Source organism: Symphalangus syndactylus, chromosome 20 (assembly GCF_028878055.3).
Source record: "Symphalangus syndactylus isolate Jambi chromosome 20, NHGRI_mSymSyn1-v2.1_pri, whole genome shotgun sequence".
In the NCBI taxonomy this organism is placed as follows: Eukaryota; Metazoa; Chordata; class Mammalia; order Primates; family Hylobatidae; genus Symphalangus; species Symphalangus syndactylus.
In genome coordinates this window covers 58,332,579-58,352,539 of record NC_072442.2, presented here as the reverse complement: position 1 = coordinate 58,352,539, position 19,961 = coordinate 58,332,579, and the positions used below count along the sequence as shown (strand labels likewise).

General features: G+C 46.7%; 1 protein-coding gene across 10 annotated transcripts in view; it reads right to left on the bottom strand.

Moving 5' to 3' along the window:
* The window catches only part of GAS7 (growth arrest specific 7), a 287,263-nt gene that overhangs the window by 94,480 nt on the left and 172,822 nt on the right, over window positions 1-19,961 (bottom strand). For 8 of the 10 annotated variants that reach the window (XM_055256001.2, XM_055256002.2, XM_055256007.2 and 5 more), the window contains exon 2: window positions 10,060-10,180. In XM_055256001.2, coding sequence (XP_055111976.1) covers window positions 10,060-10,180 — 121 coding nt within the window. Of the gene's footprint in view, window positions 1-10,059; window positions 10,181-11,492; window positions 11,552-16,425; window positions 16,568-19,961 lie in introns of those variants that run through there. The other 2 variants (XM_055256004.2, XM_063629475.1) reach the window with 2 other exon arrangements.

Below are 19,961 nucleotides of genomic sequence, written 5' to 3'. Positions count from 1 at the left end.
AAGTTAAATGGGAATCCACTCATTTAAAGAAAAATTAAAGCAAGAAATCAAGAAAATTACTATTTGGCAAAGGAATCCAAAAGCTCACATCCTGGTTTAGCCCTCCAAGCTTCGCTCACAAACATAATAACACATTGATGGATATAGATTCTTCATCAAAAGAGCTTAAAAGGCTGAGTGTGGTACTCATGCCTGTAATCCCAACATTTTGGGAGGCCAAGATAGGAGGATTGCTTGAGCCCAGAGTTCAAGACCAGCCTGGGCAGTATAGCAAGACTCCTTCTCAAAAAAAAAAAAAAAACAACAACACCACTTTTTTTTTTTTTTTTTTTTTCCAGTAGCCTGGTGTAGTGACATGTGCCCGTGGTCCCAGCTACTTGGAAGGCTAAGGTGGGAGGATTACTTGAGCCTGGGAGGTCAACTCAAAAAATAAAAAAAAATAAAAAAATAAAGCTTAAAAACAATTTTCAACTCTCCTGGATTTGGGTTCATGCTTTAATAAGATGCATAGGTTTCCCTTAAAAAATTGTTATTTCAGATTATTTTTCTTTATCTACTAATCCACAAACTCAGTTATTCTCATTCCAACTTAAGTCACTGCCACCCATGCCCATTCCTCCAAATACTGAGGCAAAAAAGAAAAGATTAGAAGACTGGGCAGTCTGGTCACAGCTTGGCTTATAAATGACGAGATAACTTGGATCAAGTCCCTTTACCACGTAGGGACTTCATTTCCGTATGTGTAAAACAAACAGGTTCTATTTCTTTTTTCTTTTCTTTTCTTTTTTTTTTTTTTTTTTTTTTTGGAGTCTCGCTCTGTCGCCCAGGCTGGAGTGCAGTGGCGCAATCTTGGCTCACTGCAAGCTCCGCCTCCTGGGTTCACGCCATTCTCCTGCCTCAGCCTCCCGAGTAGCTGGGACTACAGGCACCCACCACCACGCCTGGCTAATTTTTTGTATTTTTAGTAAAGATAGGGTTTCACCGTGTTAGCCAGGATAGTCTCGATCTCCTGACCTGGTGATCCGCCTGCCTCAGCCTCCCAAAGTGATGGGTTTACAGGCATGAGCCAACGCGCCCAGCCTGGTTCTATTTCTTAAACCAGGTATTGTCAAACTTTTTCTGTTAAGGGTCAGAGAGTAAATATTTTCACTTTGTGAGCCACGTGGTCTCTGCTGCAACTACAGATACTCCTCAACGTATGACAGGGCTATATACTGAGAAACCCATTGTAACTTGCAAATATTGTATGTCAAAAATGCATGTATTCTAAACTACTGAATGCTATAGCTTCGCCTCACCTACCTTAGACGTGCTCAGAACACTTCCGTTAGCCTACAGTTGGGCAAAATCATCTATCATAAAGCTTATTTTGTAGTAAAGTGTTACATATCTCCTGTAATTTACTGAATACTGAACTAAAGTACAGTTTCTAGTGAATGAGTATCACTTTTACACCAAGTCAGATCGTTAAGGCCAACCATTTTAGGTTGAAGACAGCTTGTACTCAGCTCTACAATCTCTGTGCAAAACCAGCCATAGACAATATGTAAACAAAAGGGCATGGCTGTGTTCCAATAGAAAGCTTCATTTACAAAAACAGCTGTGAGTTGAATTTGGCCCATGGGCCACAGTTTGCCAACCCCTGTGTTAGAGGATTTAGAAGCTTCCACCTAGGATGATTACGAAGCAAAATCACTGGCCTCTGCAACCCACTTTTATGAAAGATCAAGTTATCAAGGTCTGAGAGAGGAGACAGACGTTCACCACAGCACTCAGTTCTAGGAGAGTCTCTGCCTAGGGACACAGACATTGGACTCTTCATAGTTCCATCAACCAGCCACCTTCTGTTTTGCTTGGTACCTCATTCATGCTCTGCTGACCACTGCCTTGGGCTTGGATAAAGCATCACTCTGGATAGTGGAATGTGGCTTTCTGAGAGGTTGGTAGGAGTCAGATGGTACAACCCAAATGTGTAGGGAAATAGCTGTGCAAGGGGAGGGGCTTGGCCAGTGTGAAATAGGAGACAAGAGGGAGGTGAGCAGATAAAACATCTCTGCTTTCCTGCAGACTACTCCAGGGCATGGCTCCTCCTTGCAGCCCTTCCAGAAGTGAACATATCCACGAAGTGACCGGCTGGGACTCTGCATTTCACTGTCAAACACCAGCCAGCATCACTTGGCCTTGTTCTTTGGCTTTCCTTCCCTTGCACACCTACCCTCACCACTCCGTACTGATACCTCCCTAAATAGGGTGTTAACACTCAATCCTTGCATCAGGCTCTGCTTTATAGTGGGGGAGAAAGGGTTAAGATATCATCTCAAATGGTACTTTTTAAAAAAAAATGAATGATATAGATAAGACTACTGGATTTAGAGTACACAAAGATTAAGAAATAAGAAGTAAAATCTTGACTAATATATTAAACTAAACTAATCTTGGCCATCTATACTGGCTTCAAATACTCCTAATGTCCAAATGGTAAAATGTATCCTAAACAACATCTAAAAGGTCAGCATCTCTCCAGAAAGAGGGCCTGAATACCTATGACTATATTAAGTGAGGAAGCATGCATGCCTGGCCTTCCGATTATATTTTTATTTTTTTATTTGAGACAGTGTCTTGCTCTGTCACCCAGGCTGGAGAGCGATGGTGCAATTTCAGTTCATTGCAACCTCCGCCTCCTGGGCTCAAGTGATCCTTCCACCTCAGCCTCCCAAGTAGCTGGGACTACAGGTGTGCACCACCACACCCAGCTAATTTTTGTATTTTTAATAGAGACGGGGTTTCACCATGGTCCCCAGGCTGGTCTCCAGCTCCTGGGCTCAAGTGATCTGCCCACCTCAGCCTCCCAAAGTGCTGGATTACAGATGAGAGCCACCACACCCAGCCGACCTTTCAATTATAAATGGAGCAAAAAATGTTGTGCTATATCTCTTGAAATATAATTATTTGTTGTATAAGTAAGAGGTCCCTGTCATGGTCTGAATGTTTGTGTCCCCTCCAAATTCACATGTTGAAACCTAATTCCCCATGTGACAGTATGAAGAGGCGGCGCTTTTAGGAGGTGACTAAGTCATGCAGGCTCCACTATCATGGAGTTAGTGCCATTAAAAGAGAAACCCAGGCCGGGCGCGGTGGCTCACGCCTGTAATCCCAGCACTTTGCGAGGCCGAGGAGGGTGAATCACGAGGTCAGGAGATCGGACCATCCTGGCTAACACAGTGAAACCCCATCTCTACTAAAAAATACAAAAAATTAGCCAGGCATGGTGGCGGGCACCTATAGTTCCAGCTACTCGGGAGGCTGAGGCAGGAGAATCGCTTGAATCCAGGAGACGGAGGTTGTAGTGAGCCGAGATCGTGCCATTGCACTCCAGCCTGGGTGACAGAGCCTGACTCTGTTTCAAAAAAAAAAAAAATTAAAAAAAAAGAGAAACTCAGAGGATCTTGTTTGTCCTTTCTACCACGTGAGAATGCAGCTGTCCTTATGAACCAGAAAGCAGGCCCACACCTGACACCAAATCTGCCAGCATCTTGATCCTGGACTTCCCATCCTCCTGAACTGTGATAAATAAATTTCCATTGTTTATAAGTCATCCGGTCTATGGTATTTTGTTAGTGCAGCCCGCACAGACTAAGACAGTCTCCTTAACACTAGCTGAGGTCCCTGGATGGGGTAGGCTATTGATAATAGCTCACTATCCCAAACTGTTGGCAATACAGTCAACTTTTGGTGGGAACGGAGAGCTTCCCTGGACAGCACAAGACAAGCAGTTTCCTGATACCAAAACCCCGGGAGTTCCTGGGGCTGAACTGAAGGCCACTCTGCATGATGAAATTTCCAGAGAGCCACAAGAAAGATAGGGACTTCCCAAAGTCCACGGAGCATGCTCTGATGGCGCTGGCAAGTTTATATGAAAGCAATGGCATTACTGCATTAACCACTGAAACTTCCTGTTAGCCATCTGGCCCAACGCCGTTTACTAAATAATCCGTGCTTTCCCCAGTGATTTAAAACAACACTCTTATCATAAACCTGATCTATATTTCAGTCTGTCCCTGACTTCCCCTCCCTCACAATCTTCTCTCCCTTGCCTTTGATGACATTACTTTCTCCTGGATTCCTCATATCTCTGACAATTCCTTCAAAGTCTCCTTGGCTGCTGCCTTAAACCTGTGCTGCAAGGCCCCGGGTGATCTTCTATATCCTCATCACTTCACCTCTCTGCTGATGAAACGCAAATCCTGGGCCACCCTCTATAGCTGGGCAGGTTGGTCACTGCGCAACAGTGGCCGGGCCAACGGGGCAAGGAGGGGCAAAATCCATTCCGCTCTCTGCATGCCAGGCCATGTACCCACATGGCTCACCAAGTTCCCATCTCTAGCTCAGAAGTCCTCTAAGTCACACTGTAGCCATCCAAATGCCAGCCATCTCTCCCTGAATGCACCCCAGGGAACCACACACTCAGCATGGACTCATTTTTCTTTCTTCCTAACCTGTTCCTCCCTTGAATACCCTATACTCCCTATACTCACTGTACGGTCCCATCACACAAGGCAGAAAACCCGGAGGAATCCAGGCACTTCCAATCCCTGACCTGCCATAGCCACATCCTGTCTGACAGATTCTACCTCCTCCTCTCCAGCCACTGCTGTAGAATTGGAGTTTGACCTCATTATTTCTCCTCTCATTTAGTCTGTCGGCCTCCATGCTCACCGGCCTTAAAGCCTTCGCTCTGCTGCACAAGCAGCCTTGCCACAATATTCTGATCATGTCACGCCACCGCCTGGAAATTTCCCATGGATTCCTGCTGCCTACAGGATAAAGACTTGACTCCTCAAAATGCCCCAAGGCCCCTGACTCTCTCTCTCACCTCTTTGTTCTTTAACCAATGCCAAACACATCCGCTGTTTTTCTCTCCTGCCTGGTCTTTACTCATGCTGTAACCTTGGCTTGGAATGCCTGAGTCAAGGCTGCCCCCTCCCCCTGCAAAGACTTGGTTGATATCCAGATAAAGTTGACTACTCCCTTCCTCAAGCCCCCAGATTTCCGCATGAATACTTGTAACACTTACAGGTTTATATTTGTCTCTGGCCCTATTAGAACTGCAGGCTCTGAGATCACAGACAGCATCTAGTTTGATTTTGGATCCCCAGAGCCTGGCTCAGTGGCTAGCACTGTGACAACCTCATCCATAAAATCCTAAATGGATGTGAAAATAAGCAGATTAGCCAGCCAGGCACGGTGGCTCACGCCTGTAATCCCAGCACTTTGGGAGGCCAAGGAGGGGCGGATCATGAGGTCAGGAATCAACACCATCCTGTCCATCATGGTGAAACTCTATCTCTACTAAAAAGACGAAAATTAGCTGGGCATGATGGCACATGCCTGTGATCCCAGCTACTCGGGAGGCTGAGGCAGGAGAATCATGTAAACCCGGGAGTCGGAGGTTTTGGTGAGCCAAGATCGCGCCACTGCACTCCAGCCTGGCGACAGAGCGAGACTCTCAAAAAAAGAAAAGAAACAAAAAAAAGAAAGCAAGCAGATTAGCCAAGGCAAGGTAACACAAATGTAAATTAGACTTTCAACTGGTTATAGGTGTAAAAATGGGGACAGAACCCCTATTATCCCCAGGTACCCTCTGGAAAAGAAGAGATTAGGGATTAGGGGAGAAAGACTAGAAGTGTGTGGAAGAAAGGTAGACAGACAAAGAGGAACAGAAGAATGGCCTGCTTAGAACCGGGACCGCACTTTCTGGGTACCAGGCTAGCATGTGGATGAAATGCCACCTGGAGAGGGACAGAACAAAGACGCTTAAGCAAGGGGCCAGGCAGAAAGGCAGATGCAGCTGTCCCAGCAGTGAGGAGGCACAAGCTCAGGTGCCTCCAGGAGTCAGGAGGTAAGATAAACATGAGTGGCTATTCTCATAGATGCCTTCCTGCAGAAAGGCAGACAGATTAAAAAGTATTTAAAACATCCCTACAGCCAAACAAAACAAGTCTAAGAAACGATTCCAGAGGAGAATCAGAAAGATAGCTGCTTTCCTTCTCCCTTACACTATAGAGCGAAATTATTAATATAATGTTCAAGGGCTGCGTGATCCCTACAAACACAGCTGACTCTTTGCCATCAATAAGACACTTCCCATCCCCTACCCCTTCCTTATCCTTCCCATCCTGCAGCTTCCTCCTCCAGGAAGCCTCCCCTGATTCCCCAGGGTCTCTCTGTGACATGCTCTTAAAACACCCTGGACTCCTGCTTCACAACCCTTTCCTGATTGAATCAAATAGGTTTTCACTTAAAATCTGTTCCCACTATAAGAAGATAAACACTTTGAGGGCAGAGACTTTGTTCTTATTAAATCCCCAGTATCCAAGACTCACTCTGCCTGGTACACATTTGAGGCTCAACTATGTGTTGAACGAATGATTCAATCAAACAGATAAAACAGTGAGTTAAGGCCGGGCCTGGTACCTCATGTAATCCCAGCACTTTGGGAGGCCGAGGCGGGCGGATCACAAGGCCAGGAGATCGAGACCATCCTGGCTAACACGGTGAAACCCCGTCTCTATTAAAAATATAAAAATTAGCCAGGCGTGGTGGCAGGCACCTGTAGTCCCAGATACTTGGGAGGCTGAGGCAGGAGAATAGCGTGAACCTGGGAGGTGGAGCTTGCAGTGAGCCGAGATAACGCCACTGCAGTCCAGCCCAGGTGAAAGAGCGAGACTCCGTCTCAAAAAAAAAAAAAAAAAAAAGAGCTAAACAAGTAATGAATAAAACTGGCATAAATCTAGAACGTAAGACCAAGGTAGGTGTTGGAATTATTTTTAGCATAAAAGAGGAGAGAGCCAAGCACGGTGGCTCATGCCTATAATCTCAGCACTTTGGGAAGCAGAAGCAGAAGCCAGAAGTTCGGGATCAGCCTAGGCAACATACTGAAACCCTGTCTCTACCAAAAACAAACAAACAAACAAAAACTGGCTTTAGGCATAGTGGCTCATGCCTGTAATCCCAACACTGTGGAAGGTTAAGGCCAGTAGATTACTTGAGGCCAAGAATTCAAGACCACCCTGGGCAACATGGCAAAACATCTCTACAAAAAATAATAATAATAATACAAAAAGCCAGGTGGTACATGGCTGTAATCCCAGCTACTCAGGAGGCTGAGGTGGGAGGGTCACTTAAGCCCAGGAAGTTAAGGCTGCAGTGAGCCATGATCGTGCCACTGCACTCTAGCCTGGGCAACAGAGTGAGACCCTGTCTCAAATAAATAAAACAAATTAAAAAATAAAGAAATCAGCTGGGCGTGATGACACATGCCTGCAATCCCAGCTACTCGGGGGGCTGAGATGGAAGGAGTGCTTGAGCCCAGGAGGTTGAGGCTGCAGTGAGCCATGATTGTGCCACTGTACTCCAGCCTGGGCAACAGAGTGAGACCCTGTCTAACAAATAAATAAATAAAGAGAAGAAAGGCAAATAGGACAAGTCCTCGTGGAGCCAACAGACAGCCTGAAGCAGGGACCAGCAGCTGTGGCCCAGGGGACCACCTGGTCAAACCGACTATCATATGGCCCAGTGAACCTGCCAACGAAAATCGTCTTTCACGTTTTATTTTGTATCTTTTTCTTGAGACAGAGTCTTGCTCTGTCACCAGGCTGGAGTGCAATGGTGTGATCTCCGCTCACTGCAACCTCCACCTCACGGGTTCAAGCGATTCTCCTGCCTCAGCCTCCCGGGTAGTTGGGACTATAGGCTCCCACCACCACACCTGGATAATTTTGATATTTTTAGTAGAGACGGGGTTTCAACATGTTGGCCAGGCTTGTCTGGAACTCCTGACCTCAAGTGATCCACCTGCCTCGGCCTCCCAAAGTGCTGGGATTACAGGCATGAGCCACCATACCCGGCCAGAACAATGATATTTTATAACACACACAAGTTATCTGAAATTCCTACTTTCGGATCCATAGATAAAGTTTTATTGGAACACAGCTACACTCATTTGTTTACCTATCATCCAGGGCTGCTTTCATGCTGCGACAGTAGAGCTGAGTGGCTGGGACGGAGACCACATGACCCTCAAGGCCTACATACTGACTACTTGGCCCTTTACAGAAAAAGTTCACTGACCCCTGGCCTGAAGCCTCCGTGGGATCACTATATCCTAGGACGCATAAGAAAGCTGTCACCAGTGGCATCTGCTAAAGTCTGAGTTCCAGAAAAAAGCTGCCAGACACTGTCTATTGATATAAAATGTGACTTAAATTAATAGAGTGCTGGTGAAATTAACAGCATACCCATGCAATGGATTACTACACAGCTGTTTAAAAGAATGAGTTAGACTGAAATGTACAAAGTATAGAAAGATGTCCACATACACTGTCAAAGTAACTTAAAGTACAAAATAGACAATATTTTCCAATTTATTTTAAAAAGAATAAGTGTACATATGTTTAAAAGGTGAGACCAGGGATTATTTTTTATTTGAAATCCTTTTGTACTTACTGAATTTTTTACCCTGAAAATAAACTATTCTCTAACTTAAAAAAAGATAAAGATGCTGAAATTCAGAAAGCCATTTCCCCCCATGCCCCTTTGCAATAGAGTAGCTTATTTGGGACAATAATGGATCCAAATTATTCATATCCCCTGGCAACCTGACCTTCCAATAACTTGGATCCAATGATATCCCAAATAAGTGATGATCTCATGATCCTACGGTCCAAATTCTGTGTTTGGCAGATGGGTGCTGCATACATAGACACTCTTCTCTAAAATTTCAAGTCTCTGGTAACAGTGCAAAGCTGTTCATGTGTTTGTTTTGAGGAAGTGTAAGATTAGAACGGTCAGAAATAGTCCTACTTCCCTTTTCCTAGAAACTTCATTATCTCTTCCACTAGACCACCCCTCTTGAGCCTGCGGAAGGTCAGGTTGCCAGGGGATACGAATAAACCAGCTGCCTTCTTTGTGTCTCTGCTAAACAGTAGCTGGCTCCCCTGTCACTAGGACCCCCTCCTGGTGCAGGCTTATAATCATCAACTGTAGTAACAACACCCCCAGGTGGGAAGGGGTGGTCATGTAGTCAGGCAGGCACAGAGGAGTGAGAAGCCAAGGCTGAGCCGGCAGGTGGATTTGGGTACGATTTTCGTCTTCTGCCTTGGAACGCACGTCTATGATTCCCACTAAATCTAACTTTCCTTGGTTTAAATCCTCTCAGTTCTCTCATGGTAATTTCTTTGGGGAGTCACGGAGGTCAAGACACAGCTCTGTTTAGCTGGTTTGCCCTGTCCTGCCCTGCCCAAGACCACAGCCTGCAACAGTGCCCTCTGCTCACCTTGTTACAGAACCTGCCATGTGGTGCACCCCCTTTTATAAACCATCTACAGAAAACTTCTGGGGATCCTGGGGTCATTTGAAGGCCCGGGGGTTCCCTAATTATTGGGGGCATTGAGGTGTGGTCCTATTCAACTCAGAAATGAACATGGAACCTGTACTATTTGATGGGATAAATAACCCGTAAGTACCCCCGGCATTTCCCAAAGAACATCCAGAGAAATGCCAGCCAGTGAGATACTTAAGGAAAAAGATGACGTTGTAGTGAAATTAGGGAAACCTCGCATTTGCAATCCCTGTATTGAAACTTCAAGATTATTAAAACCTTCAAAATTCCAAGACATCATGCAGTGGCTTCGCCTCGTTCATTTTATTCAAGCCAGCTGTTGACCATAGAACCTTTTGAGATACCTTTCAGAAAACACAGCCCCAGACAAACAGGTTGGGTTTAACACAGACACCCAGGGTGGACGTGAGGGTCCAAGGAAGACTCAAACCATAAAGGGCAGCCTTCCTTCAAAGATACTCCCAGAACTGCAGACCCAGACTTGCACCCCTACCACCCAGCACAGTGAGAGGAGTAAGACTTTACTGCAGCCCCTGAGCATAGACTTAAGAAGAAAAAAACCCCAAACAGAGAGGTGAAGAAGGGAGAAAAAACCTGCCCCTCTAGAGAGCCAGAATGCCAGGGGGTTGGTGCAGGATGCTCCCCCGAGCGGGACTCACCATTGGTGGTCGTGTTGACATAGTACCGCCGGCCCTGAGGCGACAGGTAGCTTTGCCAGCCAGGTGGAAGGATGACCGTCTGGCTTTCTTCTCCCGGCGGAGGGGGGACCATTCCAGGCTTCTGTTGGAGAAGAAAGAGAAGTCACACCCATTTGGCATTTTTGCAAGAGTTTTTAAACCAGTAAGGCAGAGGCTGATGAATTCACCCTAGAGTAGCGTGACATTGGGAAGTCTGTCGCCCATAAACCCCTGAGGTCAGAGGCAGCACACACGTGATCTCAGGGGTTGCGTGAGCGTGAGCAGTGAGAAGCACCTGAGTGTTCAGAGCCCCTGCACAGGGGACAGCTCCTCTGGGAGCAGAGAGGAAAATGCCATTCAGCTAATGGAGCTGGACTTTCTCCGCAGCCCCCTAGAAAATCACTCACAGGCTGCTCCGCTTGCAAGGGGGCCCTGTCACTCCACCAGCTCCCATTGTGAAATTTGAAGCCTGAAATTCCCAGACCACGAAGCACAGCAGCAGACAAGGCCCCAGGCTTGCTGTGCAAACCTAGCAGAAGTAATTAATGCAAGTCATCCCACAGCGAGATGCAAAACATTCTATAATAATGCCGAGAATCCATGAAGAGCTGGATGGAGCTTCTCTCGCCAAGGGTCCAGATCACTCTGCCAAAAAGAACCAGGACTCAGAGACAGAGCAGACGCTGACTTCCCATTGTACGCATTTATGTGTAGTTTAATTCTTTTAAACATGTATAGAGTTACTTTTCATTAAAAAACAAATCAGAGAAAAATGTATATGACATATAAAGAAACTAGATATCAAGTAGACAGATGCTAAAAACAAACAGCCATGGCCGGGCACGGTGGCTCACATCTGTAATCCCAGCACTTTGGGAGGCCGAGGCGGGCGGATTGCCTAAGCTCAGGACTTCGTGACCAGCCTGGGCAACACGGTGAAACCCCACCTCTACTAAAAATACAAAAAATCAGCCAGGCGTGGCAGCGGGCGCCTGTAGTCCTAGCTACTCGGGAGGCTGAGGCAAGAGAATTGCTTGAACCTAGGAGGCGGAGGTTGCAGTGAGCAGAGATCACACCACTGCACTCCAGCCTGGGCGAAAGAGCGAGAGTCTGTCTCAAAACAAACAAACAAAAATATAAAAAACAAACAAAAAAACAGCCATGATCCCTGGGTGCTGGGATTACAGGCAATTACTATACTCTCCTTTCTACATATCTGTTCCCCCTAAATTATCTCCCATAAACACAGAAATAAAAGTTGTTAGCTAAAGAACATTTTAAAATTAGGACAGAGAGTCCAAATTAGCCCACAAGATTGCTGTGCCTTTTGAAGTAAATTGATTAAAATCAGAATTCTAGCCACACGAAGACAGTAGCCATGAATTTTTCAGCAAAGCCAAGGGCTGTTCACAAACAGTAAAGGTAGTCGGCTCCCAGATGTCCTCAGTATCCCCCAGCTGTGCCCATAGTGATGGTCCCTGGTGACTCCCGCTTAGGAAAACAAGGTAACAGAATGAAAGAGAGCAGCAGAGACACACAGCTCCCAGGCTGCTCTCACGCCTTGTGAAGGTTGCAAAACCACGTGCCGTGGCTTCCCGTAGTGCCTTGCATGTCATCGGAGAGAACAAGTAAATCTGAGCTGCTCAGGGACTTTGAGTAAAAACAGCCTCCCTTCTGCCCTCTGCGTAGCTGCGGTGTAAGTTTCATAATGAATTTTCACAACTTAATTAAAAGCTTTCCCCTATGCCCTGGACACTCCGTCTCCTACACCTGCTAACCTGCAGAGCCCGTTTGATTCCGTATGGAAGACTGTCTTCTAAGAAAGCAGGAGACAGTGAGGTGGACAGCAGCCAGGCTCAACACGGTGTGGCATCCCACCAGGGTCCCAGGTTGCTGTCTCACCAGTATGTCCAGTAAGCACAAGCCCACATCTGGGCAGGTTTACCTGGGCCTCCTCACTGCTTTGGCCTCTCCAGGATTGGAAGATAGCCAACATACATGCAAGACAAATAGGATTATAACAAGGTGCGTGTGTGTGTGCGTGCGCGCGTGCATGTTGAGAGAAAGAAGTATCCCATGCACAGGAGATGTACATTCTGTCCAATAGGATTGGGAATAACGTCGGCATGGGTGGGTGGTCAGGGGATTAAAAATGAGGGTTAGGGCCAGGTGCAATGGCTCATGCTTGTAATCCTAGCACTTTGGGAGGCCGAGGTGGAAGAATGGCTTGAGCCCAGAAGTTTGAGACCAGCCTGAGCAACATAGGAAGACTCTGTCCGCAAATAATTTTTAAAATTAGCCGGGTGTGGTGGCATACGCCTGTGGTCCCAGCTACTTAGGAGGCTGAGGTGGAAGGATTGCCTGAGCCTAGGAGGTTGTTGCAGTGAGCTGTGATTGCACCACTGCACTCCAGCCTGGGTGACAGAGTGAGACCCTGTCTCAAAACAAAGAACAAAAAAATACAACTACAGGCATGAGTGTTTGATGAAAGAGATTCTAGAACCAGAGGGGCAAGATGCCAGGTGTCCTCCCCTTGAGTGAAATATTCTAGTTTCTCCTTCAATTAAACGTGGGAAAGCCATATTGGTACTTATCCAAATAACTTGGGAGGAAATGGGAAGGATCAAATGTTGACATGGCCAGAAAAGGGGTGCAGAGACAGGAACCCATAGGCACAGTGAAAACAGCCCTCAGGCTCAAACAGCCTTCAGTGCCAATCCTGCCTGTGGACCGCTTGACAGCCATGTGACCACAGGCTACTGACTCACCAGGCTATTCTCGAATCTGTGAAATGAAGGGTGATAATATGAGCTCAGTTGTGGAAGACACTGGAGAGGGTAACAATACACAACTCAGCACCTAGGGCAGCGCTCGACCCGAAGAATGCGCAACGAATGGGGGTTTCCGCTGGAAGGGCTTCACGCAGTCTGTCTACGGCGATACCGACCTCCACCCTAGCCTCACCATCCCTCTGTCTGAAATGTCACCATCAACAGTCACTTCTCTGAGGTTTCTGTTTCCAATACTACCCGACTTGAACGGCAAACACCTGCTGGGGAGGTTAACAGCTTGAGAGCTGGCCAGTGCGTTCTGGTGAGAGGGCTGGGCAGTGAGGAGACCACTCCTTACAGGAGGTGAAGAACCAGTGGACCCAACCCGTGACCCTCAGTGTCCCACCCAGGAAAGAGCAATAATGATGCCGTCCCTTCTCCTCAAGGCACTGATAACCACGGAGGTCTCCTGCAACGAGGAAATTCAGGACCTTACAGAAGGTGGGAGGCACCCTGATACTGAGCCGTGAAGGGCCATGAGATGCTGAAAGAGGGGAGGAGGAGGGCACTGGGGCAACCAGGCCCATCTCCTAATGTGGCTCATGTGGCAAAGGTGGTCTCCACATCTCCCTCCTGCAGGGCCACGCTCTGCCTCCATCTCCCGAGGCAGCCAGAGTCCCATCACCTTTCTCTTCTCTTAGAAAGGAGTTCCTTCTGATGGCTGACTTTAAACAACTCAGAAGTCAAAAGACATGGAGACAACCGGGTATAGACACAAACACCTAGAAACAAGCAGTCAAACAAAAATTGGTACATGGATGCTCATAGCAATACCATTTGTAATGGCCAAAAAGTGGAAACAACTCAAATCCCCACCAACAGATGGATGGATAGTGTAGTACAGCCACACAATGGAATATTATTCAGAAAGTAAAAAAAAAATGGAGCCGTGATACATGCTACAATATGGATAAACCTTGAATACATTATGCTAAGTGAAAGGAGCCAGACACAAAAGACCACATATTGTATGATTTCATTCAATGAAATGCCCGGAATGGGCAGAGCCATAGAGACAGAAATAGATTCATCTTTTCCAGCGGCCTGGGGAGGGGAGAATGGGTACAAGTTTTCCCTTTGGGGTGATGACAATGTTCCGAACTGGATCGTGGTAATGGTTGCACAATATCATGAATACATAAATATATCACTGATGGTAAATATTTTGTCATGTGTATTGTACCACAATTAAAGAATTTTTTTGGCTGGGCACGGTGGCTCACGCCTGTAATCCCAGCCCTTTGGGAGGCCAAGGCGGGTGGATTACCTGAGGTCAGGAGTTCGAGACCAGCCTGGCCAACCTGGTGAAACCCTGTGTCTACTAAAAATACAAAAATTAGCTGGGCATGGTGGCAGGTGCCTGTAATCCCAGCTACTCAGGAGGCTGAAGCAGAAAAATCACTTGAACCCAAGAGGCGGAGGTTGCCGTGAGCCAAGATCGCGCCGTTGTACTCCAGCCTGGGTGACAAAGTGAGACTCTGTTTCAAAAATAAAGACAAAATAAAAAAATAAAAAAAATGTTTAAAGATGCGGCGAAGGCAGAAGTTAGACCTCCCTACCTTCAAGTCCTCACTTAAGGGCCAACAGCACCAGCATTACCTCACCCTTCATGGCCACGGAGCGGCAGGAGCAGCCGGCCCCCAGGCATCCAGAGGATACAGTGTGCATAACCACCCGATAATTAAGGTCTCTCTCAATCTTATTCTTCTAATTAGTTTCCTTCCAAGTTAAATCCTTCCCTTCTCTTCCTTAGTCCTGTGGCTTTTTCCCTTCAAGTCTGTCAACACTTTCCCATGGGAATTGTACTAGAAGCAGAGGTGACACAGGTCCGGGGGTTGGGGACAGACCCCACCTGGAAGGAACAAGATCAGAGGTAGCAGGAGTGGGGGTGGGGGAAAATGAAGGAAGTTTTTTCTAACTCAGAAATTCTTTACCTAATACAGGGTGTCTTTGTGGGAATAATAAAACGCGGCCTCTTCCTCTGAAAGGGACCATCCCTTGGCCAGAGTGCAAGGACAGGTTTCAGTCCCTCTCCATCAACCCTCACCTGGGCCTCCTTGTTCAGTTGCCTACTGATACATATGCTCAATGATATATATGGAAAGTGCATCCTCTAAGAATCTGAGGAAGGCTATGGATCTTCTGTCCCCGAAAATGGGTGCACATACACATACACACGCTATTTCATATGCAATATCAGGAGGTTTCTACACTACTTCAGAACCCTACTCTAGAAAGGACTCAAGAAGTATCTGAGCTCAGATCCATTTGTACCCATCGATAATGACTTTACCAGTCACCAAATATCTATAATGCATGCCAGACTGGGTGCTTTAGACAATCAGCTACTTGTCACAACAAGCCTGCCTCATAGATGGCATTTATCCCCGCTTTAAAACAAGGCATCTGAGACACAGAGGGTTTAATAACTTGCCCAGGGTGGCACAGTTAATTAAATGGGAAAAACGAACTGCTTAAAAATATCAGCTGGTGAGATGCAGCGACTCATGCCTGTAATCCCAGCATTTTGGGAGGCCGAGGCATGAGGAATTGCTTGAGGCCAGGAGTTCAAGGGCAGCCTGGGCAATGTAGCAAGACCCCATCTCTACACAAAATTAATTAATTAATTAAAATAATAGCTTTGGTCTAGAGACTTCTATCCAGTTCCCTTAAAGTTGGGCCACATCTCTCCCCAGCTACACCTACTCAGCTCCATTTCCTCACTGAGACCACCTGACACCCCAGCTCCCTCCCAAAGAGGATGACAACTCAAGCCTGATCCTCCTGCTTGTCTCCCAGTCCCCAAGTGAGCATATGATGTGCAAAAATATCACCGCCCGCGTCCAGGCCGTCACGTTCCCTAGCTGTAGGCTGACTTCCTTGTCTCTTTATTTAAAAAAACAACGCAACCCCCCCAAAATTTTCCCCTTAATGGTGGCTACTGATTCCTCCTTTAAAAAAAACAACAACAACAAAAAGCAGGCAAGCAAAGTCACCCAGAGATTACAGAGATCAAAAACAAATGACCCTACAGCAGTGTTTCTCAAAGTATGGTCACTGTGGGCCACCCCACCAGTCACCTGGGATGTGAGTTCAAGTGCACACTCTCAGGCCTGACTCAATCTCCAGAGCAGCCTGGGAGGCTGCATTTCTAACAATGATCCTGGGTGAGTCCTGTGTCCGTTGCAGCATTAGAGGCAGCAACTGAGAAAAAACATCACTTCTGAAATGAAAACTGAGATCATAGAATTTTTATAAGCATATTTGTAAAAAGACAGTGTTGGGCTGCACAGTGACTTATTAAAGAAAAAGATTCTGTCCCATTGCCCCAAACCCTTCAAATAAACTATTTAACAGACAGTGGAGGTTGTCTCTGCAGCCTCCAGGCGGTACAGACCCCGCTACTCCGCTCCCTACCGCTCCCACCACGCTTCAAGCTCAAGTTCAACCTGGGTGCCACCTCCACCTCCGGGACTCTCTCCCCCTCCAGCGGCTTCTGAGAACACCTGACTCTTACCTTCTCCTAAAGCCGTGAGCAAACGCTACTTGCTGGCGTTAATGGGTGGTCGTCAGACACTCGCTTTAGCAGCCAGATCAGACGGTTTTAAGGTCTCCCACTCTGCGTCCTCTCACACCCCAAACCCAGAAGCAATAGGAGCTCTAAAGAAAAGCATATCCACAGGGCCCCACACCCCCACTCCCCCCACACCCAGATCTATATATAACAGCTCTGAAGTTGTCAGCCTAACGAGCCACTTTCTGGCAGACCCGTTGCTATGGCAATGCTTGCTAATGAGCCCAGTGCCGTGATTGGCACTGCTTGAAGGCTCCTCCACAAAGGACTCTCCAGCAAGTTCTCTCTTCCCCAACCACGGAGGCAGCCGGACACCCAGAAGCAGCCAGGGCATGGCTGAGCACGCCTGGGAGGGTTGAGTCCCGGTGTAGTCCTGGACTCAGCAGCCAGAAGTGGCCCCACTGCCAGCTCTGCACTCCTCAGGGAGTCAACCAATTACTAATGCGGCTGCCAGGGCCCACCAGGAAGATCAAGACCCAGCAGGGCTGGAGACTGGCAATTCACTCCCACGTCATGCCTTCCTGGTGGACACCTGTTTAGGTGGGCAGACTCCTACACAGAGCTGGGAACAGCTACCCGAGAAGGATACTCTCCTCCAGCTCTGGGTTAAGACACAAATCAAGCAACAGTGACATCACCAGCCCCAGAGTCTGTGTCTCTAAGAATACTGGGCGTATTTCCTGTCTCACAGGTGAAAGTATTGCTCTCCCCAACTCCAGCAGCCTTTCTAGCCATACTCAGAAATTTCAGTGCACAGAAAATAGTAGGGGACCCCTGGCAACGTCACAACACATCCCGAGGACTGCAGTCTTAACCCAGTAGTTATGCAGGAGACAGGCTGGACCCCGGCAGAGTCTTCATTTTCTTCTAAAGGTCGGAGATTCAGAGACTTGGCCTGGAAGGAGGAGGTTGGGGGAGCTGCCATATCAACAAAGAAACAGACTATAAGATTCGGGAAGACAGGGCCATGTCCCTATCCCTCTTTTCATAGCTTTAATCTCAGCACAGTGCCCAGAACGATGAATGAATGAATGAATGAATGAATGAAAACTGAGAATTGTAGTAGGAACTAGGCTTCAGAAACATTTGAGGAGGCTATTTCACCAAAAAAGCAGACAGGGAATAGGAGTGGGAGGAAGAGAAGGTGTGTGTGCCCCACCTGTGAACAAATCCCAGCTCTTAATGGATCTATTGGATGGACTCTGCTATGGTTTGAATGTGTCCTCTCCAAAATTCAGGTGTTGGCAACATGGTAGGATTAAGAGGTGGGACCTTTAAGAGGTGATCAGCCCATGAGGGCGCCTCCTTCAGTGGGATTGGGGCTCTTATCAAAGCAGCTTCACGTGGCATTCACTAGCTTGCCCTTCTGCCTTCCACCACGTAAGGACATGCTATTCCTTTATCTGGCAGACACAGCAACATGGTGCCATCTTGGAGGCAGACAACAGCCCTCACCAGACAACAGAACCTGCCAACACCTTGATCTTGGAACTTCCCCGTCTCCAGAACTGTGAGAAAGCCCTGTTCTTGAACCAGGCACTGTGGCTTGTGCCTATAATCCCAGCTACTCAGGAGGCTTGCTTGAGGCCAGGAGTTCAAGGCAAGCCTAGACAGCATAGTGAGACCCCACTGCCCCCCCCAACTCTCCAAAAATTAAGTTTTTTTTGTTTGTTTTGTTTTTGGATGGACTCTCACTCTGTCGCCAGGCTGGAGTGCAGTGGCACGATCTTGGCTCACTGCAACCTCCGCCTCTCAGGTTCAAACAATTATCTTGCCTCAGCCTCCCAAGTAGCTGGGATTACAGGCATGCGCCACCACACCCAGCTAATTTTTGCATTTTGTTTTGTTTTGTTCTGCTTTTTAGTAGAGACGGGGTTTCACCGTGTTAGCCAGGATGGTCTCGATCTCTTGACCTCATGATCCGCCCACCTCGGTCTCCCAAAGTGCTGGGATCACAGGCATGAGCCCCTGTGCCCGGCCTTAACGTTTCTTTTGTTAAATCTAGCTGGGCATGGTGGTACGCACCTGTAGCCCCAGGTACTTGAGCGGCTGAGGGGGGAGGACTGCTTTGGGCCCAGGAGTTTGAGACTGCAGTATGCTATGATTGTGCCACTGCACTCCAGCCGATAGAGTGAGACACTGTCTCAAATAAATAAATACATTCCTGTTCCTCATACACTATCTGGTCTCAGGTATTTTGTTAGAGCTGCACAAATGGAGAGGCAGAAGGCAAGATAATATGTATTGTTTCTTTTATTGCAGAAAATAGATTGAGGAAGAACACCCAGAAGCCTAGAAGCCTCAAGAGAAACAAAAACTTCTCATCATGATCTCACATAGTATCCAGACGAAACATCTCAGAAAAGTATCTAGCAACCTCAACAAAGGGCAGGAAGATATGACATTATGATATAAGAGCAAAAACTCATGAGAACAAAACAAGGCAAGTTGGTTTGAAAAAAAAAAACAAAATGACATAAAAAAGGAACAGGAAATGATAAAAATTATAGGGAAGTTTGAAAGGTTGTAACAGAAGGAAAATGCACATTGGTTGCAATAAAACATGGAATTAGTACTGCAAAACAAAGTGAATTAGTTATGTACAAAACAAATGAGAATTGTTTTTTTCCCCAGAATGCAAAGGAAATGGGAAAAATGCAAATGTGAGGACAGAACAGCAAACCAAGATATGGATACTGGGTGTTACTGAACAGGAGACAGCAGAAAAGCTCTAACAGAAAAGAAAGAATAAACGAAGGTTGATGGGGAGGCAAGTTCCCGAGCTGGGCCGCACAGGAGGTCCTACACTGTTCAAGGCAAAGTGGATTTCAAAAGACCAACCAGAGACATATCCTAACAACACATTTACACAGCAAAGATAAGGATAAAAGTCCTGTCATCATTTACGTGGGAAGACCAGTGCAAGAATAAAAAGAAGGCTGGTCTCAAACTTCTCTGTAGCCACATCTCAAAAGACACATCTGGTGCATGATGGGGAAAATACCAAGAACCTTCACTGGTAGCCAAGCTGTCTTTCACGAGGGAAGGCAACAGAAATATATTCTTCTAGAGACAAGTACTCATGTCCTCCTTAGTAGAAGTACTTAAGAGATGTACTTCAACTGCCTGAAAGAGCAAGACAAATAAAAGTGAAGAATGATGAAATCACGGCACAAAAGGATCCAGGCTGAACGCTGAAGGTAGCTTACAGAAATGCATAAATAATTATGAATCTAGTTATACAATCATGTATACATGTTGCTATTCTCAACATATACTGTAAAAAAATGAAATTATAACCTGAGTCTCAAATATAGACAGTACTAGAAAAGGGCTGGGTGCAGTGGCTCACGCCTATAATCCTAACATTTTGGGAGTCCAAGGCAGGGCGATCACCAGACCAAACTGGGCAACAGAGCAACTCCATTGCCACAAAAAATTTAAAAATTAGCCAGACGTGGTAGTGCACACCTTTTGTC